The sequence below is a fragment of the Schistocerca americana genome, chromosome 1, assembly GCF_021461395.2.
Source record: "Schistocerca americana isolate TAMUIC-IGC-003095 chromosome 1, iqSchAmer2.1, whole genome shotgun sequence".
Taxonomy (NCBI): Eukaryota; Metazoa; Arthropoda; class Insecta; order Orthoptera; family Acrididae; genus Schistocerca; species Schistocerca americana.
The window spans coordinates 1106269955-1106297676 of NC_060119.1; the positions used below are offsets into that span (position 1 = coordinate 1106269955).

Sequence of the window (27722 nt, forward strand, 5' to 3'; positions counted from 1 at the left end):
CTGTCGAACATACAAGGTAACGGGGCGAATAAGATCCGCTGCCATCCTCAGCTTGACGTTTCTCCCATGGTGTGGCCAGGGAGGGGAACGATTTGGGGTCGTACATCTGTGCGTTGAATTGAGCTTGTGATCGCTTGGAGACTGCTGGTGTTTCACCACCAGCAAGAGATGATGGACTACGCTTCATCGCATGTCATCCACCCTGATGCCACCCACTCCGACCAGGGGACCTCCCCACGGGCACCGCCCAGCTGCAGCAAAGGCCACCTGGCAGGATAGCTGTTGCCAGGAGTCCTGATGCCCCAGGGGGATGGGCATCTACCCCTTGGCATACGTGGGAAGTTAACGGCGCAGGCATCAGCAGAGCGACCCCTGTGTGGTCGAGGGGGCTACAACCAACAGGGTACATGGCAGCCACACCACAACGGACTGGTTACCGTACTGGATATCAGGTGCAGAGAAGTCCATGGTCATCGTCGACGCAGAAATCGACACTGCATAGTGCATGGTGGAAAATGCACCTAGGAAGGTGCCGTCGCCCAAGAGATGGAGAATGGGCAGGACTGTAATGTGACGACGAGAAAGTGGGCTAAAGATCTCAATGCACGATGGACACGATGCACCATGTAAGGCGCCCTTCCCCAATTGGCTCGCTCTTTGGGAAAATTTTGAAGAATGGAGGTCAAACCCTACAGGGGACCATCACATAAAGGCCTAAACATGTGAAACTCCCTTTAGTCGCCTCGTACGACAGGCAGGAATACCTCGGGCCTATTCTAACCCCCGGACCTGCAGGGGTCTACTGCACAGTGAAAAAATACCTTCTGGAACTAAAAGCCAAGTTGTCAAATTTCATCATAACCTAGGCCTTGAGCTACGCTACAAGTCAGTCTGTAAGCACGTCTAGTTTTCTTCAATTCACAGGTTAACCAACAAACAACCGAACTGTCACATACCAACCTAATCTAGGCTTTGGGTTACAATATAGGTCAGTATGTCCATACATTTATGAACTGTCACTTTCCAACCTAATGCCACACTAGTGATAATCATGACTAAGCTGCGCTATTAAGTCCCAAAGTAGTCACTATATACCAGAAAAGGTGACATACATTATTGTTAATATCAACAAATTGACATAAAAAGGTACTAATGTAATTGAAGTTGTACTTAAAAACAACGAAATTATTCTGGATTATATATTCCGATCACTACTTCCAAATAATTAATAAGTAAGTTGTTCCCATTGAATCACCTCTTCCTGCTCATGTACTCAAAAAATAAGAATCAAAAAAGTCCTTTTAATAAAAGAACTTCATTGTTTGAAAAGATGTGGAGCATGTCCCCTCTATATTGTTTGTGTGCGTGCCTGTAATTGGATCTTCGAAGTGCATTTTGTTGTTCACAGACAAATAGATGTAGTCTTCATCTGATAAGCAATTATATGACAGGAAATAATCAGATATCACAGTTGTTCCTCATACCACATATTTCTTAAGTATATTTAAAAGCACATATTTGATTCTTTGCTGAACAACTTCTAAGAAATATTGCTTTCTCTTTCGTCCCCGCCAAACACTCTTCTGTTACCACATTTACCCCTCATCCCCCAAGTAAGTCACCATTAGTTATACAAGACATAACACATTTCACAACAAAAACTGCACCAGTTGAAGAATGTGCTTCAACATATTTAACTCTTCAGAAATGAAGGAGCTACTACACTTCTTCAGCCACAAGTGCATTATTTTTAAAACATTATTCAGCCTGCTTCTGACAACCCAATTCATCTGTTGTAAGCTGTAGTGGCAACCATAGAACCATTTTCTGCAATAACATGAAACACCATCACTTTGGACTTTTCTCAGAACTAATTCAATAGGCAGAGAATACTTATTACAGAATCTTTCTCTAGCATAAAAACTTTGTTGTAAATACCATTCTACAACTTCACCCTGCAAATTAAAGCAACTGCGTTGGAGAGCATGAAACAGTATCACAAAACTTCCTGATTTTTCCGAGAAATGTACAAAAAACTAAACATGGTAAAAATCAAATACAGTAACCAATCTTAAAATTCACAGTAACCAGAACAGCTAAATTATTCTTATACCCTCTTTACCGAAAACAAATGTAATCAATTCCTGTCTTCCACCAAAAGAAAACTTTAAATTAGCGATTCGCATTGCCTATTATGTACTATCAGTCAACTGGCTATGAAAAACCTCAAGAAATTGCCAGCATCAGTATGCCTTGTAAGAGCTGCTGACACTATAAGTGCACTTTGTACACACACACTTACCCTTGTTGCAGGCCTACCAAACCTATGATCACTGATGCTACCAGTTTCTGAATCACTAAGTTCATTCGATGGCGAACTACCCCTAGATTGTGGACCACTACAATACATTTGCTTCGCATCTTCCAAAATCTGACGGCATACTTCACGGATGTGATCTTCTGTTACAGAGCCTGCACCCAGGTTGTTGCGAATATTGTCCACAGCAGGCTGGAAGAACTTCTGTGAATATTAACAAGGACGTTAATGATATGCACAATGTCTTGCAAAGATAAAATGAAAATAGTGTTGAACATCAAAACCATATGGACAAGAAAATAAATAACATCAGTTACAAAAGGTGAGTACACCACTTTAAAAAAAGTATTAGTAATACCCCCCCCCCCCCCCCCCGGAGTCCAAGTTATACTGTTGTCTACCTTCAGCCCCATTGTGTACACACTAGGAAATAAGATTTAATGCTTTAACAGATTCATTTTATTCCAGTTATTCTAAGGATCTAGAATTCTCTTTAACAATACTGTCAAAGTTTACTTCAGCACTGTAATATCAAAGTATTGGTAACAGTGAACAGCAATACTAATTAATGTTAAAAGCACCAGTAATTTTCAAACAGAATGGGGAAAGACAGTTGATGGAAAAGAGCAAGACGTGGGGGAGACACAAAGGGAGAGAGGGAAGGACGGGTATAAGAGGGAAGGATAAAGAGGGAGAAGAGGAAGTTAGGGAGAGGTGGAGGAGGTGGAGTGGGACAGTAGAGGAGGACAGAAAAGGAGGAGAAAGAGATTGTAATTACTTAACTGCTCACCTCCAGGTACTTCTTTATTACAAGATCAAGCTCTTTGTTGACAGCTGCCTGAATGTTCAGTCGGAGTATATCCAGTGATTTGGCAGCACTTGTGATGCATCGCCCGCGTATTCTATTCATTGGTAGATGTGTATGTGGTCGAAATGTTAAACGTGACCCCATCTGGCTGTTTGACAAGTTTGACAGTATCACCTGGCGCATATTGAAGGTGTTTCTCTAGTAAACAGAAATAAATAAATTATAAATAAACCAATATGTTTCAATCAACGGTGCACATGTGCTTTACAGATATGAAAGTACTTAGCGATATGGGCATGACCATATTATCAACCTTATATAATAAAGCACAAATGAAGAAGTTCAATACTGCATTGTTTGGAAATAATGCTTTCCAATTAATAAACAATTATGTTAAAAATAGTAATATACTTGAAATGTTCAGTAATTACGAAAGAAATCTCTTACTATGAAGGAAGGAGGAACAATAGAAAACAACAACGCCAGTTTCTGTTGAATATAAGACTGTGAGCATGTGCGTGTGTGCGTGTGTGTGTGTGTGTGAGAGAGAGAGAGAGAGAGAGAGAGAGAGAGAGAGAGAGAGAGAGAGAGATTGAATGATGATTAATGGTTTAACCAGCTGTCAGCAATGAGGTCATTAGAGAAGGAGCAATCACTTGGTTTGGGGAAAGACTGGATAATGTCTCACCCCTGTGCCACCCATGGTAGTGTGGGTTTTGCAAGTAAGGGAGGGGGGGGGGGGGGGGGGGAATTGTCTTAAAATACTTTGCGCATTCCCACTCATTAATGTCTACATCTACATGTCCACTCTGCAACTCACACTTAAGTGCCTAGCATAATTTTCTGAGATAAATCATAATTTAGAAAAAATGTGCAGATTGTGTAGAAGTGACAGTTTAATAAGTCACGGCTGCAAGGTACTAACACCAATTCTTTACAGGCGAATGGAAAAACTGGTAGAAACCGATCTCGGGGAAGATCAGTTTGGATTCTGTAGAAATATTGGAACACGTGAGGCAATATTGACCCGATGACTTATCTTAGATGATAGATTAAGGAAAGGCATACCTACGTTTCTAGCATTTCTACACTTAGAGAAAGTTTTTGACAATGTTGACTCAAACACTCTCTTTCAAATTCTGAAAGTGGCAGGGGCAAATAAAGGGAGCGAAAGGCTATTTACAATTTGTACAGAAACCAGATGGCAGTTATAAGAGTCGAGGGGCATGAAAGGGAAGCAGTGGTTGTGAAAGGAGTGAGACAGGGTTGTAGCCTCTCCCCGATGTTATTCAATCTGTATATTGAGCAAGCAGTAAAGGAAACAAAAGAAAAATTCGGAGTAGGTATTAAAATCCAGGGAAAAGAAATAAAAAGTTTGAGGTTCGCCGATGACATTGTAATTCTGTCAGAGTCAAGCAAAGGACTTGGAACAGCAGTTGAACGGAATGGACAGTGTCTTGAAAGGAGGATATAAGATGAACATCAACAAAAGCAAAACTAGGATAATGGAATGTAGTCAAATTAAGTTGGGTGATGCTGAAGGAATTAGAGCAGGAAATGAGACACTTAAAGTAGTAAAGGAGTTTTGCTTTTTGGCGAGCAAAATAACTGATGATGGTCGAAGTAGAGAATATTAAATGTAAACTGGCAATGGCAAAGAAAGCATTTCTGAAGAAGAGAAATTTGTTAACATCGAGTATAGATTTCAGTGTCAGGAAGTCGTTTCTGAAAGTATTTGTATGGAGTGTAGCCATATATGGAAGTGAAACATGGACAATAAATAGTTTGGACAAGAAGAGAATAGAAGCTTTTGAAATGTGGTGCTACAGAATAATGCTGAAGATTAGATGGGTAGATCACATAAATAATGAGGAGGTACTGAATAGAATTGGAGAGAATAGGAGTTTGTGGCACAACTCGACAAGAAGAAGGGACCGGTTGGTAGGACATGTTCTGAGGCATCAAGGGATCACAAATTTAGTACTGGAGGGCAGCATGGAGGGTAAAAATCATAGAGGGAGACGAAGAGATGAATACATTAAACAGATTCAGAAGGATGTAGGTTGCAGTAGGTACTGGGAGATGAAGAAGCTTGCACAGGATAGAGTAGCATGGCGAGCTGCATCAACCAGTCTCAGAACTGAAGACCACAACAACAACAATGTGTAAAAGTGAGGAATGAGAATAATATGTGATGTTCACCAACCAAGGAGTTAGGCATTAGAACAACTCCTTCACAACATAAATGTTCAGTAATGAAATAATCCAACACAATTTGAGAAGTATACCAGGTGTACCGGTATGAAATGAGCGTTAAGATACAAATGTGTCAATAGGGACCATTTGTTATGAATGAGTCTTAATTTTTTTTTGTTTGGTTGGTATGACATCTGTCAAAGATATTTAGTATACATCAAGTCATGGAACAAACAACACCATATGTTTTTATCGTGTTAACAATATCGAATTTTGTACCAGAAAGTGATGATTTGCGGAAAGCATTAATTTTTTGTTTTCATTTGAAAAAAGAGCTGCAGTCACATTGAATGCTTGTCAAGGCATATGGTGATCATGCTCTATCAGAAACAAGATGCAAAAGATGGTTTCAATGGTTCAGAAATAATGATTTTGGTGTAAGAAATGAAGAACGTGGAAGACCACCAAAAAAGGTTCGAAGACGCCGAATTGCAAGCAATATTGGATGAAGATGATACTTTGAGTCAGAAGCAAATGGCAGCAATGCTAAATGTTGCACAACAAACAATTTCTGACCGTTTGAAAGCTATGGGAAAGATCCAAAAGTGTGGAAAATGGGTGCCACATGAATTGAATGAAAGACAAATGGAAAACCAAAAAATCATTTGTCAAATTTTGCTTCAAAGACATGAAAGAAAATCAATTTTGCATCGAATTGTTACTGGCAATGAAAAATGGATTTATTTTAAGAATCCTAAACGGGAAAAATTATGGGTTAATCCAGGACAACCATCAACATCGACTGCAAAACCTGATCGATTTGGCAAGTGCTCTGTGTTTGGTGGGATCAGAAAGGTGTGGTGTATCATGAGCTTCTAAAACCTGGTGAAACTGAATACTAATCGCTACAGACAACAAATGATCGATTTGAACTATGCATTGATCGAAAAAAGACCAGAATGGGCCAGAAGACATGGCAAAGTCATTTTTTTACATGACAATGCACCTGCACACAAAGCAAAACTGGTTCAGGATACAATCAAAACACTTGGCTGGGAGCTGCTACCCCACCCGCCTTATTCACCAGACTTGGTCCCTTCTGACTACCATTTGTTTTCATCAATGGGACACGCAATGGCTGAGGAACACATTGATTCCTACGAAGAGGTTGAAAATTGAGTGTCTGACTGGTTTGCTTCAAAAGACGAACATTTCTATTGGTGTGGTGTCCACAAATTGCCAGAAAGGTGGTCAAAATGTATAGAAAGCAATGGACAGTACTTTGACTAAAATGTTTTTACTTTTCAATTCAAAATTAGTGTTTCATTTTCACAAAAAAATGCTCATTTCATACTGGTACACCTGGTAGTGATGCCCCCAGCTACACATAGAAGAAAATATGATCTTTATTCATTACTAAATCTGTCAGTGGTTCAGAAATGAGAGTAATATGCAGCCATAAACATCTTTGATAATTTACACAATAACATAAAATGTCTGACAAACAGCAAACCAGATTTCAAATTTGACTTACAATCTTTTCTTTTGGACAACTTCTCCTATTCTAGAGACAACATTTTAACTAAAACCTTTTTGCATTTGAAGCTATAAATGAACTAAATTTAAGGTTGTCAGCAGTTACACAAGTAGTATTAAAGACTTATATGTTCATCCTTACGTCATCAATGTGCTATCTATTTTAATGTGTACATATCCAGGGTGTAACACCACAAACTGACTCAATTCCCATCATTTTGATAAAAATGAAACAAATGACATATGCAACATGTAATCAAGCTACTAACACATACACACACAATGACAGCAGTCTTTGCAAATATAATGTGACGAGCTCACGGCAATCAGTGGTTACAAGAGTACCCCTGTAAATGGACAGTCCGCTTGACCTTAGACATTTATTACACTCCCCTCCAACCATCATATCTAGTATCCACTAATTACATTATTTCTCACAGTGAGGCACAGTCCAGTCTAACAATATACAGTCAAGCTAGATTACGCTGCAGGCTGTTGTGTAACCTCCATTTCTTCTGATACTTATACAAAGAGATATCAAGTTATGAACACAAACAACTTCACACTAACTGCAGTACTGCAGCAGTGAATCAATACTATGGATACAGTTGTATGGCCATGTGGACAAGATTTTGTGTTTCTCATTCATCATCAACACATCAAGACCTCTTCTATAGACTGGTTCCACAAATGCACACAATTTATGAGTATGAATCTCACATAACTTGTAATCAGTCTCTTGTTTATACAAGTTGGCTTTAGAAGCACATGTAGTACAATGAACCATCACGAGGCTCAGTAAAAGTATAGGACAAAGCAGTGAGTACTGTTTACCACTTTCTTTGGGATTCATAGATTATGAGGAACCTTTCGATTAAGTTTCAGCTAAATTTGTACTGACAACTAGTGAGAAACAATACACTGGGGAATATCTACATTAGTGTCATGGCCACTGTTGGATACTCCAACTACCATGCCACAGACATCACTTTACATATTGTTGTGTTCCGGGTAGCCAGCCACACCTGTAACGTACCCCGCAATGCCAGTCCACCTGCTGCTCAACAGATGTCGCCTTTGGCAGATGAACTCATTTTGCTGCAGACCCACTGGCACACGCATCTGAGACGACATTATTTGGTCAGGAAAGCCATCTACATCTATTTTCTGTAAACCACCATGAGGTGCATGGCAGAGGGTATGTCCCATTGCACTATTTATTACACTTCCTTCCTGTTCAGTCCACGTATGGAGCTTGGGAAGAATGATTGTTTCAATGCCTCTATCCATGCAGTAATTATTCTAATCTTATCCTCACGATCTCTGGATGAGCAATACATAAAGAACTGTAGTATATTCCTAGAGTAATCATTTAAAGCCGGTTCTTAAAACTTTGTTTATAGACTTTGTTGGGATACTTTACTTCTATCTTGAGTCTTCCAAGCAGTTCCTTCAGTACCTCTGTAACTATCCCATGGATTAAACAAACCTGTGACCATTTGCGCTGTCCTTCTCTGTATATGTTCAATATCCCCTATTAGTCAAATCTGGTACAGGTCCCACCCACTTTAGCAATATTCTAGAACCAGTCACAAGAGTGACTTGTAAGAAATCTCCTTTGTAGACAGATTGAACTTCCCTAGTATTCTACCAACAAACTGAAGTCTACCACTTGCTTTACCCACAACTGAACCGATGTGATCATTCCATTCATATCCCTGCAATGTTACACCCAGATATTTGTGTGAGTTCGCTCAGTCCAATAGTGACTCACTGATATTATAGTCACAGGATACTACTTTTTCTCGTTTTGTGAAGTGCACAATTTTACATTTCTGAACATAAAAGCAAGCTGCTGATCTTTGCACCACTTCAGAATCCTATCAAGATCTGACTGTACATTTATGCACCTTCTCTCAGATAGTGCTTTATTATAGCTAACTGCACCTTCTGCAAAAAGCCTGATGTTACTATTACTACTGTTTGCCATTGCAGTGCCATCCAGTGATAAGCTCACTATCTCCGATAGCTGTGGCCAATCGTGCAACTCCACTATATTAATCCACATGGTATTCTAACTCACAACCAAAGGCTGCACAGGCAGTCTCATATTGGAATCAAATACTGAAGTTGTATCACGAAGTTTCGACTGGCAGTTTTTCAATGAATGCGGATTAATTGAGCCACTATCCTCCTACCCCCGAATATGCTGTAATAGTGATGTCAAATACTTTATCGATATTTGGACTTAGCCTCAGACAGAGATTGTACTGCTAGATGTACTGTATGAGGTGTGTTCAAAAAGTAAGGTGACTTTATATTTTTATGAAAAAATAGTTATTTATTCATCAATATTCATGTTGTCCTCCTTCAAAGTAATCCCCCTCAGATACAATGCACTTGTTCCAACACTTCTTCTAGTCCTCGAAGCACTTTTTGGTGTGGCCTTGAGTACCTCCAGCAATGCAGTTTTTATTTCCTCAATCACTTAAAATGTTCGTCCTCTCACAGGTCTCTTCATTTATGGGAACAGGAAAAAGTCACAGGGGGCCAAGTCTGGTGAATATGGTGGCTGAGGCATGATTGTCGTGTTGTTTATGGCCAAACAATCTCTCAGAAGCAACAATGAATGAGCAGGTGCATAGTTGTGATGCAAAAGACCCGAATTGTTTTTCCACAATTCCAGACGTTTTTATGCTTACTGCTTCTTGCAAACGGCACATTACGTCAAGGTAATACTTTATATTGTCCTTACGACCTGGTGGCAAAAATTCATGATGCACTACACCACCATAATTGGAAAAAAAAAAAAAAAAAAAAAAAACACAGTGAGCGAAACTTTGACATTTGATTGAACTGAGCGTGCTTTTTTTGGTCTTGGCTTTATGGAATGCTTCCATTGGGATGATTGGGCTTTGGTTTTGACATCATAACCGTAAACCCATGTTTCATCACCAGTTATGACTGATTTGAGCAAATCAGGATCATCACTGACATCATTCAAGAGCTCCTGAGCGATATTCAAAATTGAGAAGTTTTGGAACAGACTTCGCTGACACACGACTCATGCCCAAAACATCCAAAAAAATTACACGATTAGAGTCGACTGATATGTAAACATCCTCAGCAACTTCTCTTACCTTAACTCGATAATCTTCCAAAACAATTTTCTTCACAGCTTTGACGTTATCTTCTGTTGTTGAAATTCTGGGGCATTCAGAGTGAGGTTCATCATTGGCATCTTCTCTGTCATCTTGGAAGAGCTTGTACCACTTGTAAATGATTTTTCTTTTTTTACCTAGAGCAGACTCACCGTATGCCACTGTCAACATTTCAAGTGTTTTAGAGCACTGGATTCCATTTTTCACACAAAATTTGGTGCAAATTCTTTGCTCCATTTTTCATAATAATGAAAAATCGCCAAGCCCACTAAAACACGTCTAACCTTTCTATTTGTCAAAAACAAATGCAGTATGCGGTAAACTCAGAAACTGTGAACACATGTTCATGATGTGTGTGGGGGGCAAAAAAAGAGGAGGAGGAGGAGGAAGAGGAGGAAAAGAAGAAGAAGAAAGAAAGAAAGATTGATAATCGAATGTACGTTGCCTACCCAATTTGAAAAGTCACCTTACTTTTTGAACAGCCCTCGGTATACTTTTGTTAAAAGTTCTCATCAAGGTATTTGTGAGTTATTTTAAAACAGCGTTTCTGGACTTCGACTAATTAATTGTGCAGTGATTTCAAAATGCTGCAGTGGCATAGTCATTCAGAATGACTTACCTCACCAGTACTGAGAACATGTTTCAATGGTGGTGCAGTCAGTATTGTGATCTGATGCCCAAGCATCCACTGCATTTCTTCATGTATTTGGTGATATATGGACTGCCATTACAGTGGTATCTGCTGGACCTCACAGGTAAGATATTTTCTACACCACAGTGTCTTCCTATGATTTTTCTGCCTATTAATGTTGATTGGATAGTGGACAGCATGATCGACATTTTCTCTGCTCTTTGGTCGCTCTTCTTGAATGTTCCTTGCATTTTTGCCTCATTGGTGTACACTGTGCACTTGAGTCATGCATCTGATAGACTCATTTAATGTCTTGAAATTCTCATTGGTCGTGTTCTGATCTAGACAGTGTAACAAATTGAACTGGCAGTTCTAGCATTTACTCCCCTCTAGATTTCATTGGAAAAATTGGCTGTTGCAGAGGACCTGCTGTGCCACCGACTGGAGGACCAGACAAATTTGCCATGTCAGTGTTCAGTGAATGCCACCTGCATTTCCCATTTGATATGAAGTGAGAGCAATGGGCCTGCTATGTGGGCCAACTGTAACAACATTTCATCGCTCTTGGAACTTTCCGTAATGTAACAAAGTGAGCTTTTCTCTTACCTAATGTGTGTGCTTCCATATTTGTCAAAAATTTTTCCCTGATAAGGACTTCGGTGATTTGAGTTATTCTGACATTAAGGACAAGCTAGGTACCTATTTTTGGAGATCATTGCTCATTGCAGTGGCATGTCATAAATTCTATCATACATGCAAGACACCTGGCCAATTGTACACTAACTGGACTACTGCTTTGAGAGCCTCATTTGTGATAGTCATTTTAGATGTGAGAACAAAGACTGTGCTCTTTCTTATGCAGACATTGCAGTGAGGAATCTGTTAATTATTTGCACATCAGATGCTGGGTGCCACAACAACCTCATCCTCATCCTACACTACAGGAGTGCTTATTACTTCCGCAAGTCTTTGACCAATCCAGACTCTCAGATCAGATGCTTCACTGTATGCAACCGAAAATTTTTCAAATGAATTTTCAGTGTACTGTGGCTCCCTCTGATATATTGAATGGTAACTAATGCTGAGCACTTAGACTCCAGGGGGACAAGTCCCTCGCCACCTGTCAAACCTTGCCCTCAATGTTTTGTCACCCATGACAGAAAATCTTGCTATTACATAAGAACGAAAAGTTTATTTTGCCAAAAACAGGGTCATAAGGCTGAAGTTTGTCTCAAGAAATTCCGTCACATCACCAAGTGCTCTACTTCCCCCAGTACCACAGACAATTCCGTACATTTGATTAATCTTAAATATTTTGTACATACAGTACATAATGTTATTTTGCATGCTGTTTCCACTACTGAAAAATCTGATGTTAATGGATACAATGATTTTTCATCAAATAAAGTTAGCTCCGATGTTACCTTGGACAATGTTAACTCTGATACTGGGGACCAGGTTTCTTCACATACTGAAATGTTTGTGGATATCAATATTAATGGTCAAATGATTCACTTTCAAATAGACACCAGTGCACCTAATTCTCTTATCAATGCTTCTGCTTATGCTTTGATTGGATCTCCCAAGTTATTCAAATTTACCAGCACTCAATATCTTGGGCCTTGACCTCTTCTGGGATTTGAATTTCAGGATCTACAATTCTGACACCTGCATTCTTCTCATGGATGTGGCTGTTGGTGTGCACAGGTGTTCAGTGTGGACCTGCCAGTCTGGGTCAGTGCTCCATCACCAGAACACCACAGGTGTTACCGCCTTCCCACATGGAAAACGACAGCTCACCATGGGAGCTGCAGCCTTCAGGAGGGGGACTAGGCTGGGACAGCACAACAAGACATACCAACCTCCCATCATCGTACTATGACTGTGCTCTCCGGCACATCTGCCTGCCACCCCTTCTAATCCTTTTCTAACTGCAGGTCCTGCTGATGCCTCTTTCTGCATGGGGGAAGGGCGAGTTTCAATGTGGCTGCGATATACCGTAACTGATGCCTGGCCGTCACCACCGGTGAGATGAAGGGTTTGCAGTGTCAGCATGGATCCCAGGATGCATACGGACATCATCCATATTCATGGTAGTGGCCGACAATGGTTGGGTACTACGACAACACCGCATACATACCTTCCAACAATGCTGTGTTCTGCGTTGCCGGCCTTGCTTGCAATGCAGTGAGCAGCACCAAATAGATGGCTGTTCAACAGGTGCTAACCCGTAGACCTAGTACACGAACAGATCTCCAGTGCTTTTTTCCCCCCGAACCCCCATGAACCAGATACAATAGGAGCGCCCCTTCGTCACCCAATATCACCCCAGACTGTAACAACTGAACCACATCTTTTGTCAGAGGTTTGATTATGTATCATCATGCCCTGAAATGAGGGACATCCCATCAAAGATTGTTCCCATCTCTCCTGAAGTGGTGTTCCATAGCCCTCCCAACCCCCACAGTATCCTAGTCCATCCCTATGCCAATCCCACTCCCAACCCCCTGCCGCAGGGATCATGTCGCTGTGGCGGACCCAGATGCAAGACCTGTTCAATCCACCCACCCAGCGCTTGCTGTTACAATGCTGTCACAGGCCGGGCCATGTGTGAAGGTAGCCATGTCATATATCAGCTCTGCGCAATCACTGCACAGCTTTTTATATTAGTAAATACTGTTATATATATATAAAAAATAGAGGGAAACATTCCACTTGGGAAAAATTTATCAAAAAACAAAGATGGTGTGACTTACCAAACGAAAGCGCTGGCAGGTCGAAAGACACACAAACAAACACAAACATACACACAAAATTCAAGCTTTCGCAACAAACTGTTGCCTCACCAGGAAAGAGGGAAGGAGAGGGAAAGACGAAAGGATATATATATATATATATATATATATATATATATATATATATATATATATATATATATATATATGTCTAAAAAGAAAGATGATGAAACTTACCAAACAAAAGCGCTGGCAGGTCGATAGACACACAAACAAACACAAACACACACACAAAATTCTAGCTTTCGCAACCAATGGTTGCCTCGTCAGGAAAGAGGGAAGGAGAAGGAAAGACAAAAGGATATGGGTTTTAAGGGAGAGGGTAAGGAGTCATTCCAATCCCGGGAGCGGAAAGACTTACCTTAGGGGGAAAAAAGGACAGGTATACACTCGCACACACACACATATCCATCCACACATACACAGACACAAGCAGACATTTCTGCATTTCTGCATTGGTTGCGAAAGCTAGAATTTTGTGTGTGTGTTTGTGTTTGTTTGTGTGTCTATCGACCTGCCAGCGCTTTTGTTTGGTAAGTTTCATCATCTTTCTTTTTAGACATATTTTTCCCACGTGGAATGTTTCCCTCTATTATATTTATATATATATATATATATATATATATATATATATATATCTCAACAAGCTGTCCACCACCAAAGTGTCATCAATACAGTAATGAATGGAAGTGCCACTCACTGCAGTTGTAAAGTGGATCTGCATGCAGCAGCCACTGTGGCTGGCGAGCATCTCCAAAATAAAAGAAGGCCTGATGGGTAATAAGTGGTGACAGGTTTCTCATGTCCCAACAGCTGAATCATATCCCTGTGAAGCACCCAGCTGCAAGACCAGCCCAATCCACCAACCTAGCACTTCCTGTTACAGTCCTGTTACAGGTTTATCCTACCACATTGGAGGCCGTGCCACCTGTGATGTCATATACCAGCTCTGCTGCAATCACTGCACAGCTTTTTATGTTGGTATGGCTACCTACAAGCTGTCCACCAGGATGAATGGCCACTGCCAAATTGTGGCCAAGAGCAAAGAAGACCACCCTATGGCACAACATGCAGCTGATCATAACATGGTGATTTCAATGGCTCCTTCACTACCCACTACCTACGCCATCTAGATCCTCCCCTCCACCACCAGCTTTTCTGAAGAGTGCAGGTGGGAGTTATCCTTCCTAAATGTTCTCTGCTCCCAAAATTATCCTGGCCTCAACCTACAGTAACCTACTATCCCCACACCCTGTACCCAGCAGTTTCCACTCTCACCCCCCCCCCCCTCCCCTGTCTTACCCCCTTCCCTAATCATGTCCCCCACCCTCACTGTGTGCCACCCTCTGCCAACGTACCCACCCATACTTCCCCTTCTTGTTCATCTACCTGTTTCCCCTTCCCCTCCCCACCTTCCTCCCCCACCAGATAGACCTACAGTGTCTCCTGATGTTTACATTTGCACTATATTTAATGTATTTTTCTTGTTTATAGTTAACCCTAAAAGGTATGTTCAGAAAATCTGTACTTGATAATAGACAAGTTTAAGATGAGTATTTTGTTGTATATTATGTACATACCATATATCACATACAAGCTATGAAAAATGTAAGATCACTAAGTAACTTTTACTGATGCTCCACTGCAAAGCAGTAAAATAATAATGGCAATGAACATTTAATGCAAAATGTTGTTAATAAATGCTATGTTGCAACTTAAAATTACTAAAGAACTGGAACATTAGTTACTAGCATTATTTCTGTTATAACATGCTATGTCCTGTTTTCAATGTGTGGACGCACTTGGATGTTAGGTGAACACAAGTGCATTAAATGAAACTTGTTTTTGTGGTTTCTCTTACTGCAACCCAAGACAAACAGCAATGGTCAAATGTTTTGAAAACCGTGAAGTATTTGTGGAAAGTGCTCCTCATTGTGAACTTTCAGCAGCCAAAAGGCATGTTTGGGAAATTGAAAATCTGTTAAGTTCATCATAGGTGAAAGTACATGTGTTATGATAAAAAAAATAATAATACATATATGAATGGAAAGCAAAAGTTTAAAGTATATTACAATTGCATTATTAGAAATGTTGTGCTTGTACAATTTTTGGCTAATCAAACTTCCTCTTTTGCATTTCAACTGTAGATGCAGTCAGCTGACTTCAAGGACACCAAAAATAAGAAAATCCTCCTTACTTGGTTCCACTTCACTTCAATAAAAGGATATTGAATACTGATATCAAATCTTCTCTAATTTCAAAACTTATATGATACAAAACACTCATAGCCCATCATACTCCAAGTCGCACATCTTTAACAGAAACTTCAACATACGAGAGAGTGAGAAAACAAAATCATGTACAAGGAAAAAATGAATGATTTTTTTAATTGTTTGCACCTTACTGCAAATTCATAATTAATGTCTTTACCAATGCTTATGGTTGATCAATGTTTCATTTTTTGTTTTTAATAAATTTTAATTTTACGATATCCTGGGAGTCTTTCACTATATACCTACACATACGTAATATGACTCTGTGCAGCACAAGAGTCACTTGACGCCAAGTAGATCATCTCGGTTATGGCATAGTGGACATAGTGACTCAAAGGTCATGTTGAGGACTAACAATACATTTCAAGTCCTGGATTCAGATGAATCTGTCACACTTTTGCCAGCCTCAATAGCAGTGCAATGGTTTGTATGAGTGCACCTAAGCCGCCAAAATGTAACAGAGAGCTGATAACCTTTGAAGTGGTGTATCAGTGCTAGTAGTGAACCTAAGAAGTACTGAAAGGCTGTGACAAATTAGTTAACCTGGCAGAGACTGTGTGCCAATTGGAGGAGCAAATGACATCTATAAGAAAGAGTGCAGACGTGCTAAGTCTACTCTTATGGACACAGCAAAAAACTCCGGATGGGAATTTCATTGTCGTGAGTGTCCTTCATGGGCATGACCTAATGGAAAACAAATATATGTGAACTGTGCAATAAAGTATATGAACAAAAATCCAGAAAATATCTACAGAGTGTCTGTGCATGCAACTTTTGTTTATGTTGATAGTGCTTTTAGAGGTGACTTCACCAGGCATGGTTTCCATGAGAATAGAAAGCGGAAAGAACCTATGGCAGCAGAATTCCTGAGGATCCCGAAATCAAGTACTGTTGCAGCTAAGGTCAGATCACTCACAGCAGACCTACAGATGAAGCTGGGACATCTCCAGCAGCAGACTTTACAGCAGCAGTGGAGGTTGCTCCATTGGCAGCAGAGGACATCTTACCACCAGCAGAGGACACCTCACTGGCAGTCAGAGATCAGACACCAACAACCTCAGAAAGCCCTTTACTGACAGCTGTTGATCCAGTCTCAGCTGCTGCTATGGAGAGCACTACAATGCATCAAGATACGAAAGCACAGAAAACCCTTAGTGCTCAAGAATTTTTGGTAACCAATCTCAAAACAGCATCAGCTATGGCGTGGTAAAATGAGAGTACAACTGTCAGCAGTCTCTATTCTAACAGTTTTCATATTTTGATGTGAAACAAATACTAACAAAGAGATAGAGGGGCTGGCCAGTACTTACCTCAGCTCAGTACAGCCGATAGATACACATAAAACAGAACTGAAAATTTACATTCCTAGCTTTCGGAACAAATGTTCCTTCATCGAGGAGGAGAGAGGGGAAAGAAAGGGAAGAAGGGAAAGGAGATTCAGTTACTCACAACCCAGGTTATGAAGCAACAGGGAAGGGAAAATGGGAGGGTAGCAAGGATGGAGGCATGGTTGTCAGAGGGAAGCCAAAGATATTCTACTGTAAGTACTGTGCCAGCTTCAAACCAAAGAGGATGCATACAGAAGTAAAGAGGTATATAGTATAAAGATAAACACAACTATGTAGGATGAAAAGATGCGTGAATGGCTAAAGAGGAAAGGGAAAGAGGAGAAGACTGAAGAGTGAATGGGAGTGAGGTTGTTTAACGTAGGTTCAGTCCAGGGGGATGGCGGGATGAAAGGTGAAACTACACATGTCATTTATCAACTGACATGCCTGCACTGCACAGCCTTTTACATCGGCATGACAACAACTAAACTGGCTGAGCGCATGAACGGACACAGACGAACTGTCCGCCTAGGAGATGCCCAATACCCAGTAGCGGAGCATGCCCTCCAGCATAATTCTAGGGACCTAGGAACCTGCTACACCGTATGTGCCATTTGGCTTCTCCCACCCAACACCAGTCCCTCTGAACTGCGGAGATGGGAACTAGCACTCCAACACATCCTTTCATCCCGCCATCCCCCTGGACTGAACCTACGTTAAACAACCTCACTCCCATTCACTCTTCAGTCTTCTCCTCTTTCCCTTTCCTCTTTAGCCATTCACGCATCTTTTCATCCTACATAGTTGTGTTTATCTTTATACTATATACCTCTTTACTTCTGTATGCATCCTCTTTGGTTTGAAGCTGGCACAGTACTTACAGTAGAATATCTTTGGCTTCCCTCTGACAACCATGCCTCCATCCTTGCTACCCTCCCATTTTCCTTTCCCTGTTGCTTCATAACCTGGGTTGTGAGTAACTGAATCTCCTTTCCCTTCTTCCCTTTCTTTCCCCTCTCTCCTCCCCGATGAAGGAACATTTGTTCCGAAAGCTAGGAATGTAAATTTTCAGTTCTGTTTTATGTGTATCTATCGGCTGTACTGAGCTGAGGTAAGTACTGGCCAGCCCCTCTATCTCTTTGTTAGTATTTGTTTCACATCCTTATATGAGATTTTCCATTAATCATTTAGATCACCTATATGGTCCACATCCTTCATTGTTTTGTCCCTTTTGTTAGCTATCACTTGCATCTGTCATCTTAACACTTTCTCTTCTTCAGTGTTTTATATATACATAAATAAATATTTTCGTCACCAACTGTGCTAGTTTCATCTTCCTCCTATTATCTTGTTCCATTAATAGTCCTCTTCTCTTTTTTATTCATTGATTTATTTATTCAACATTCCATAGTTTTAACGTTCGTTATTCGCTGTTTCCCAGCCAACAATCTCTTCCACACCTACCAGTATCATCCATTTCCGTCGATTTCTTGTTGCTGGCGATATTTTTGTGCCATTGGCTATCTTTCTCTGCCACAAGAAAATTTTTTTGGGACATTTCTGCGCCACCCGCGATCTTTTTTGCGGCACGCGCGATCTTTTTTGCGGCACGCGCGATCTTTTTTCGCCACTCGCTATCTCTGTTTTTGAGCAACGTGTGTTCTTTTCCCCTGATCTGGACATACTTGCTTGGTCTGGTCAACGTTTTCCGTATTTTTCTTATTTAGTGGTCTTCCTTTGGTATTGAACATTACCAACACAATTTCTTTCCTTCTCGTCCTTCCCTCCGTGTTTTATTCCTTCTTATGATTACTATTTCAACTTTAGTTATTTAATTTCCCTACCCACCAGTTACCCACTATGTACCCTAATCCTATACCACATTATTTACATTCATTCCGGAAACATGCATTCACCGTAGCCAAACTGCAATCCCACATACTTTTCCTCCGGTCCTGCTTAACCTTTGGAATTACTCCTAAAGGGCTTACCTTAAAAGTTCTCATCTCCGGGTGCAATTCCTCCTTCCACCAGTCTCTCCTGGACTTCCAGAACCTTCAATCCTTAGCCCTTACCCAACTTGTCCTGACTCTCTACACTACTTCATGTAACCACCACTCCCAACAGCTCCTATCTCTCTTCAAAGTCCTCCACCTCTCAAACCCTTGCTTGGAGAACACACTCAGGAACATCATCCTAGAAGCCAGCTGCAAACTTGAGTTCCATGCCACACACCACCTGAAAAAACTATCCACAGTGCTAGTGCAACACCTAAGAAGTGGGGTCCCTCACCCCATCCCTCACAAACACCAACCACAACAGAACCTTCAACAAACCCCCCTCATAGCCAATAAACCTAGCCTAGCCACCCTACTCAATCTCCCCATCCCAGCACATACCCCACACAGACCAAATCTCAACTATAACCACAGTCAAATGCCACATATCACCCAACTATAACCACAGTCAAATGCCACATATCACCAGTCCCAATTCAGTCCTAAACCTCTCATCCAGATTCCTCTCTCCTCCAGAGACATCTGTTCTATCAAAAGGCTTAACCTTTAGCCCCACACCTAAATTCAACCACACTGCCCTGGTTAAAGATCTCCTCTCATTCACCCGGAACCTCAACTGGAAATATCACTTCACTACCCAAACACAGCCCCCAAATACTAGACCCAGTGTCGAACCCTGTCTAGAACAGTTCCGACTGCCTTCTCAAAGGGATCCTCCTCCCCTCCCCCAAAACCATCCCTTGCAGACATTTCAGGAATTCCTCACATCCAGTGTTGCCTCCCAGTCCTTCTTGAAGAACATCCCGACAACCCCCAACATCACCCCAGCTGAATCCCGTGCCATTAAGGAGCTGAAAATAGACCGCTCTATTGTCATCCTCCCGGCGGATAAAGGCTCCACTACTGTCGTACTTGACTGTGTGGAGTATGTGGCAGAAGGACTGCGTCAACTCTCTGACACCTCAACCTAGAAAGCTGTTACCCAGGACCCCATTCCCTCCATCCAGACTGAGCTGCAAAAAATCCTAAAAATCCAAGGTCCCTCACAAGGCCTCACAACGGCTTCCATAGACTTACTCACTCCACCTGAGCCACGTACCCCTACCTTCTACCTATTACCCAAAATCCACAAAGAGAACCATCCTCGCCGTCCCATTGTAGCGGGCTTCAAAGCCCCAACCGAACGTATCCCAGCTCTGGTAGACCAGCACCTACAACCTATCACCCGCACACTCCCATCCTACATCAAAGACACAAACCACTTCCTAGAACGCCTCAAATCCATTCCCACTCCTCTCCCACCTGAAACCTTTCTTGTCACCATAGATGCTACATCCCTTTACACAAACATCCCACATACCCATGGTCTCTCTGCCCTTGAGCACTACCTCTCCCAACGCCCACCCGAAGATCTTCCAAAAACCTCGTTCCTTATCACACTTGCCAACTTCATCCTCACCCATAATTACTTCACTTTTGAAGGCCAGACCTACAAACAAATCAGGGGAATGGCCATGGGAACCAGGATGGCTCCGTCCTATGCCAACCTCTTCATGGGCCGCATGGAGGAGGCTTTCCTGAAGACCCAACAGCTGCTTCCCCTGGCCTGGTATATGTTTATAGATGACATCTTTGTGGTCTGGACTCATGGTGAAGAAACACTCCTTAAATTCCTCCATAACCTCAACTCCTTTTCGAATCTGAATTTCACCTGGTCCTTCTCCAAAACCCAAGCCACCTTCCTGGATGTTGACCTTCATCTTGTTGAAGCTCACATCCACACCTCTGTCCATATCAAACCCACAAACAAACAACAGTACCTTCACTTTGATAGCTGCCATCCTTTCCACATCAAACGCTCCCTTCCCTACAGCCTAGGTATTCGTGGCAAACGTATCTGCTCCAGTGACGAATCCCTCAACAATTACACCAATAACCTGACCAGTGCTTTCCTCTCCCGCAACTATCCTGCAGACCTTGTCCACAAACAGATTTCCCGAGCAATACATTCCTCACCGTCCAACAACAATGTTCCTACCCCCAGACCACACAGAAGCATCCCCCTTGTTACTCAATATTATCCTGGCCTCGAAAACATCAACAAATTACTCCACCAGGGATATGACTTTCTCAAGTCGACCCCTGAAATGAGATCATCCCTTGACAAAATTCTCCCCACACCACCCAGAGTTGCCTTTCGTCGCCCCCCTAACCTCCGTAACATCCTTGTTAAACCCTACAATATTCCCAGACTACCTTCTCTACCCAGCGGTTCCTACCCCTGTAACCAACCCCGCTGCAAAACCTGCCCCATGCATCCCCCCACAACCACCTACTCCAGCACCGCTACTGGTAAAACATACACAATTCAAGGCAGGGCTACGTGTGAAACTACACATGTCATTTATCAACTGACATGCCTGCACTGCACAGCCTTTTACATCGGCATGACAACAACTAAACTGGCTGAGCGCATGAACGGACACAGACGAACTGTCCGCCTAGGAGATGCCCAATACCCGGTAGCGGAGCATGCCCTCCAGCATAATTCTAGGGACCTAGGAACCTGCTACACCGTATGTGCCATTTGGCTTCTCCCACCCAACACCAGTCCCTCTGAACTGCGGAGATGGGAACTTGCACTCCAACACATCCTTTCATCCCGCCATCCCCCTGGACTGAACCTACGTTAAACAACCTCACTCCCATTCACTCTTCAGTCTTCTCCTCTTTCCCTTTCCTCTTTAGCCATTCACGCATCTTTTCATCCCACATAGTTGTGTTTATCTTTATACTATATACCTCTTTACTTCTGTATGCATCCTCTTTGGTTTGAAGCTGGCACAGTACTTACAGTAGAATATCTTTGGCTTCCCTCTGACAACCATGCCTCCATCCTTGCTACCCTCCCATTTTCCCTTCCCTGTTGCTTCATAACCTGGGTTGTGAGTAACTGAATCTCCTTTCCCTTCTTCCCTTTCTTTCCCCTCTCTCCTCCCCGACGAAGGAACATTTGTTCCGAAAGCTAGGAATGTAAATTTTCAGTTCTGTTTTATGTGTATCTATCGGCTGTACTGAGCTGGGGTAAGTACTGGCCAGCCCCTCTATCTCTTTGTTAGAATTTGTTTCACATCTTTATATGAAATTTTCCATTAATCATTAAGTTTTCATATTCTAAGCTATAATATCCGCAATATGAGAAATAAATATTTCAAACTTGAAATTGCTGTTAAGGATGCCAAAACTGGCTGAATTCATATTCGGGAGCACTAGTGCGAGGATTTTAAACAGAGTTTTGTCAATATTAATCATTAAAATTTGGCTATTCAGTTTTGTAGGAATGATGGCAAAAGTGGTGGAGTTTGTATTATTCTTAAATGTAATGTGGAATATGTAAAGGTGTGTGGCAGAAGCTTTGAGTATTGAAAAGCATTTTGAATAAGCTTTGAGTATTGAAAATCATTTTGAAGCTGCTGCTGTTCAATTCTTGGGAAGCCGCGTAACATAATAATCATATCAGTTTATAGAGCACCTTGTGGGAACAGACACTTTCTCTATTCAATTGGAGTCTCTGCTGGACATTATCTTTACTGAAAAATCCACTGTAACTGTCTGTGTGGACTTCAATATAGACTTTAAGAATGAAGCTGTTTCTTATGGTACTGCGCAGCTCCAACATATTTCCTCTTATACGTAGTCCCACAAGAACAACAAATAGAACAGAAAGTATTTCAGACAACATACTACCAAATGTGAACACAACAGATATAGAAATTATTAATACTGCTTAGGGTTATCTAGTCAGAATGCCCCCATACTTACAGTTCCAGCTATAAATGGGAATTTACTTCTTTCTTGCAGAACAAATTTTTCCATGGAAACATGTGCTAGTGTTGTTGTTAATCTAAGTTATGAATCCTTGTAAGAAGTGCTTTCACAGTAAAGTACTAACAATGCTTATGATGCTGTGTCTTCAATATCCATGTCCAGTTCTGAAATGTTTTTCCCTAAGAGACTGACTAGAGTCCATTCATGTCGGATCACTAAATCTAGTTCCTGGATTACATCAAACATTAAGATTTCCTGTAACACATTAAAAATGCTCAGTTTTCAAATGAAAAGATCCACGTACCTCCAAGTTATTAAATATTTACAGACTTATGAAAAAATATGCCGATAGGTAATTAGATAGTGACCACTGGCTACTAGTGATGAGCACGAGAATCAGAAGGAATGGAAAAAGACAGACAACCAAGAAAGGAAAATTACAGTATGGTAACTGGAGGAAAAGGAAATAAAGGAAGAATACCAGGATATTATAAGGGAAAGGTTACCAAAGGATGAACCAAAAACAGAAGAAGAGGAATAGGGGCAATTTAAAAGTGCTATGGTAGAAGCCACAGTAACTGCATGTGGAAGGAAAAGTGCCAGAAAACTGTGGAAGAGAAAACCATGATGGGATGAAAGAGTCAAAGAGGTGGTGGGAAGAAGGAACCAGACTTTCAGACTGCGGTTCCAAGAAAGGACCAAATTAGCAAGAGAGGGGCATAAGAAAAAGAAGAAACAGGCAAATAAGATAGCGGCTGAGGAGAGAAAAAAGTGGGTGGAAGAAAGAACAAATATGATGGAGGAAGACAGCAGAGGAAGAAAGAAAGTACAATATGGAAACATCAAAGTAAGAAAATGGGTTTGAGGGAAGATGCAACAATGATAGATAAAATGGGATGAGGTCAATAACAGACAATGAAGATAGTGTGGAAGGAATATTTTGTTCACTAAATCAAACGGACTTGGAGATGAGAGTAATAGACTAAAGGAGGTAGAAGTAAACTTTGGGGAGGAAAAGAACCTGACATGGAAAGAAATGGAAGTGGCACTGGACAAGATGGAAGGAGGAACTGCAACAGGTATGGATGCTGTGAATGTCAAAATGGTGAAGATAACAGGGGAGGTTGGGAAACAGTGGCTGTATCATGTGATGAGAATGGTGTGGAATGAGAAGACGACTCCGGAAGATTGGAAGAGGGCACTAATTTTCCCTGTATTCAAGAGATGGAGTAAGAGGTATTGTAGAAACTACAGAGTGTCACCCTGATACACAGTTCTATCAAGGTATACGAAAAGCTCCTGTTGAGCAGAAGTCAAACAAGGGTCAAGAACAATCTGAGAGGAACAGAATGGCTTCAGACCTGGGAGGTTAACTGTTGACCTCATATTTGCAGTCAGGCAGCTCCAGGAGTACCGCTGTGAATTTGTGAAATACCTTATGATGACCTCTCTCGATATAAAAAAAGTCATTTGATAGCATCCTTAGAAGAAAGGTCTGGGAAGCAATAGAAAAGAAGAGAGTCGAAAAAGAGACGACAAGCAGAATGGAAGAGATGTACTGCAAGAGGCTAAGATGATATGGGTGCAAAAATAGAATGGAAAACAGGAGGATTCCCAAGCAGATACATGAAATGGAGATGCAAAGGAAATGACCAACAGAAGACCAAGGGATAGATGACTGAAAGGTGTGAAGGAGTATTTGAAAGAGGAGGTAAGGACTGGTCGAGACTCAACTCAGAAAGTTGGTGGGAAAACAGGAGTAGATGGCAATGCTTATCTTCCATATAAATCCAGCCTGGGGCTGGAAACTCTTCAAGATGATGCTGATAATCAACAGATACTGTCAAAAATGATCAATCAAATTACATAAATAATTACTTCACAAATGCTTCTCAAACACTTAGCTCAAATTTCACAAATCAACCAAAACTTAGGTTTTTAACACCAGCACAAAGCACGAGGTCAGTTCCAATTAGTGAGCATGAAGTAGTAGAGGTGATTAAAGGCCTCAAATAGAAAATGTCAGCTGAGTTTAGATGATGTATCAGTGTCACTTATAATCCATACTGCTTCACACATCGCAAAGTCCTTGGTTCAAACTGTTAATTTCTCAATCACTAGGGAGTGGTACCCCATATATTAAAAATAGCTAAAGTGATACCTTTGTTCAAGGGTGGGAACAGTTACACAGTTCAAAATCACCAACCCATTTCATTCATCTATATCTACACGCTATAAACCAATGTGAAGTGCATGGAAGAGGGTACATCCCTTTGTACCAGTTACTAGGGCTCCTCCCCATTCCATTCACATATGGAGCACAGGAAGAACAATTGTTTGAATGCCTCTGTGCTTGCTGTAATTATTCTAATCTTGTCCTCATGATCCCAATGTGAGTGATACACAGGAGGTTGTAGTATATTCCTGGAGTCATCATTTAAAGCTGGTTCTTGAAACTTTGTTAGTAGACTTTCTCAGGATAGTTTACATCAATTTTCAAGAGTCTGCCAGTTCAGTTTTCTCAGTATCTCTGTGGCAGCCCCCCCCCCCCCCCCCAAGTGTCAAACAACTTATGACCATTCGTGCTGCCCCTCTCTGTACATGTTCAATAACCTGTTAGTCATATTTGGTATGTGTTCTATACACTTGAGAAACATTCTAGAATGGGTCGCACACGTGATTTGTAAGCAATCTCCTTTGTAAACTGACTTCACTTCACCAGTTTTCTACCAATAACCTGAAGTTTACCATCTGTTTTACACATGACTGAATCTTTATGATCATTCCATTTCATATTCCTACAAACAGTTGATCACAGGTATTTGTGTGAGGTGGCTGATTCCAACTGTGACTCACTGATGTTATAGTCATAGGATATCAAGCTTTTTTCATTTTGTAAAGTGCACAGTTTTATATTTCTGAACATTTAAAGCAAATTGCCAATCTTAGCACCACTTTGAAATCTTACTAAGATCTGACTGTACATTTATGCAGGTTCTTTCAGGCAGTACTTCATTATAGATAACTGCATCATCTGCAAAAAGTCTGAGGTTACTATTAATATTGTCTGCAAGGTCATTAATATACAATATGAACAGCAAGGGTCCCAACACACTTCCCTGGGGCACACCTGAAGTAAGTTCTACTTCTGATGATAACTCCAATCCAAGATAATAAGCTGCATTCTTTGTACCAAAAAATCCTCAATCCTGTCACAGATTTCACTTAATACTTGATACAATCATACTTTTGAGAGAAAGCATAGATGGGGTATTAAGTCAAATGCTTTACGATAATCAAGAAGTACTGTAGCTACCTAACTGCCTTGATCAACAGCTTTCAGTACGTCTTTTGAGGAAAGTGTAAGCTGGGTTTTGCATGATCAATGTTATTGGAATCCATGTTGATTGACGTGGAGGAGGTCAATCTGTTTGAGATACCTCACTATGTTTGACTTCAGAAGATTCTACAACAAATCAATGTCAAGGATATTGGACGACAGTTTTGTGGATCACATCCACTACCCTTCTTCTAAATGAGTGTGACCTGTGCTTTCTTCCAACTAATGGCCATGGTTTTTTGTTTGAGGGTTGTACGATAGGCATGGGGCTAACTCAGCTGCAAATCCAGTATAGAATCTGATAAGACTCCATCATACCCTGGAACTTTGTTCAATTTTAACAATTTCAGCTGTTTCTCAACATGACTGACAGTAGCACTTATTTCACTCAACGTTTCAGTGGTACGAGGATTAAATTGGGGCAATTCTCTTGGATTTTCCTTTGTAAAGGAACATTTGAAAACGAAGCTTTCAGCTTTTGCTTTGGTACCCTCGATTTCAGTTCCTGTCTCATTTGCTAAAGACTGGACAATAACTTTGGTACCATTAACAGTCTTTAGAAGTGACCAGAACCTCTTTGGGTTTTGTGAAAGATGGTTTGACAATATTCTGCAGTTGTCATCAGAGGCTTCTCACATTGCCCTCTTGATAGCCAAATGCATTTCATTCTGCAACTATCTATCTACAGAGTTATGCTTTGTTTTAAGCGTATTATACAGTAGTCTCCATTTCTTTAGAGTGACTTTTTACCATGGATTATCCCTCCTATTACAAACTGTTCTACTAGGTGCATACGTATCCAGTGCACGGTCAACTATTCTTTCACACTTCTCTACATGCGTCTATCCTGTGCTAGAAATTTCATGGTCCTTACTGAGATGTGGCACTAACGCTTTTTTATCTAGTTTACTGAACATATACACCAACAGAAAAAGATTGTAACACCAAAAAAGTAATTAATGCAGAGGAATGTAATTTCGGAAGTATGTGTGTTTAGGAAACGTATTTAAGTGATTAACATAAGAGGTTAATATAAGTGCGAGATAAGCCATTGCAAATATGAAATGCTGGTACATTAATAACCAGTGTAACTGCCAGGATACTTATTACAAGCACGCAAGTGTGCATGCATTGTGTTGTACAGGTAACAGACGTCGATTACTGGGATGGAGTTCCACGCCAGTTGCACTTGATCGGTCAATACGGGAATACTCAACATTGTTTGTGGATAATGCATATGAACTTGAATCGATATAGATTTGATGATCGAACAGGCCAAGGCAACATGCCAACACACCGAACAGCATGTTGGTTTACAATAGCGGAATGTGGGCGAGTGTTATACTGTTGGTAAACACTCCCTGGAATCCTGTTCATGAATGGCAGTAGAACTTCAATCATCCAACAATCAGCTGGGAAAATTACAGTTCTTTTAGTGGTGGGCACGATAAGACATCCCGTGAAACATTACTAAATGACTTCTCTGAAAAC

At 41.0% G+C, this 27722-nt stretch overlaps 1 protein-coding gene across 1 annotated transcript in view; it reads right to left on the reverse strand.

Annotated features, from left to right (window-relative positions):
• LOC124550704 (deoxynucleotidyltransferase terminal-interacting protein 1) overlaps nt 1-27722 on the reverse strand; it is a 128565-nt gene that overhangs the window by 91429 nt on the left and 9414 nt on the right. Inside the window, exons 2-3 of the mRNA XM_047125430.1 lie at nt 3108-3323; nt 2303-2521 (exon numbers count right to left, since the gene is read on the reverse strand). Coding sequence (XP_046981386.1) covers nt 2303-2521; nt 3108-3323 — 435 coding nt within the window. The remainder of the gene's footprint in view (nt 1-2302; nt 2522-3107; nt 3324-27722) is intronic.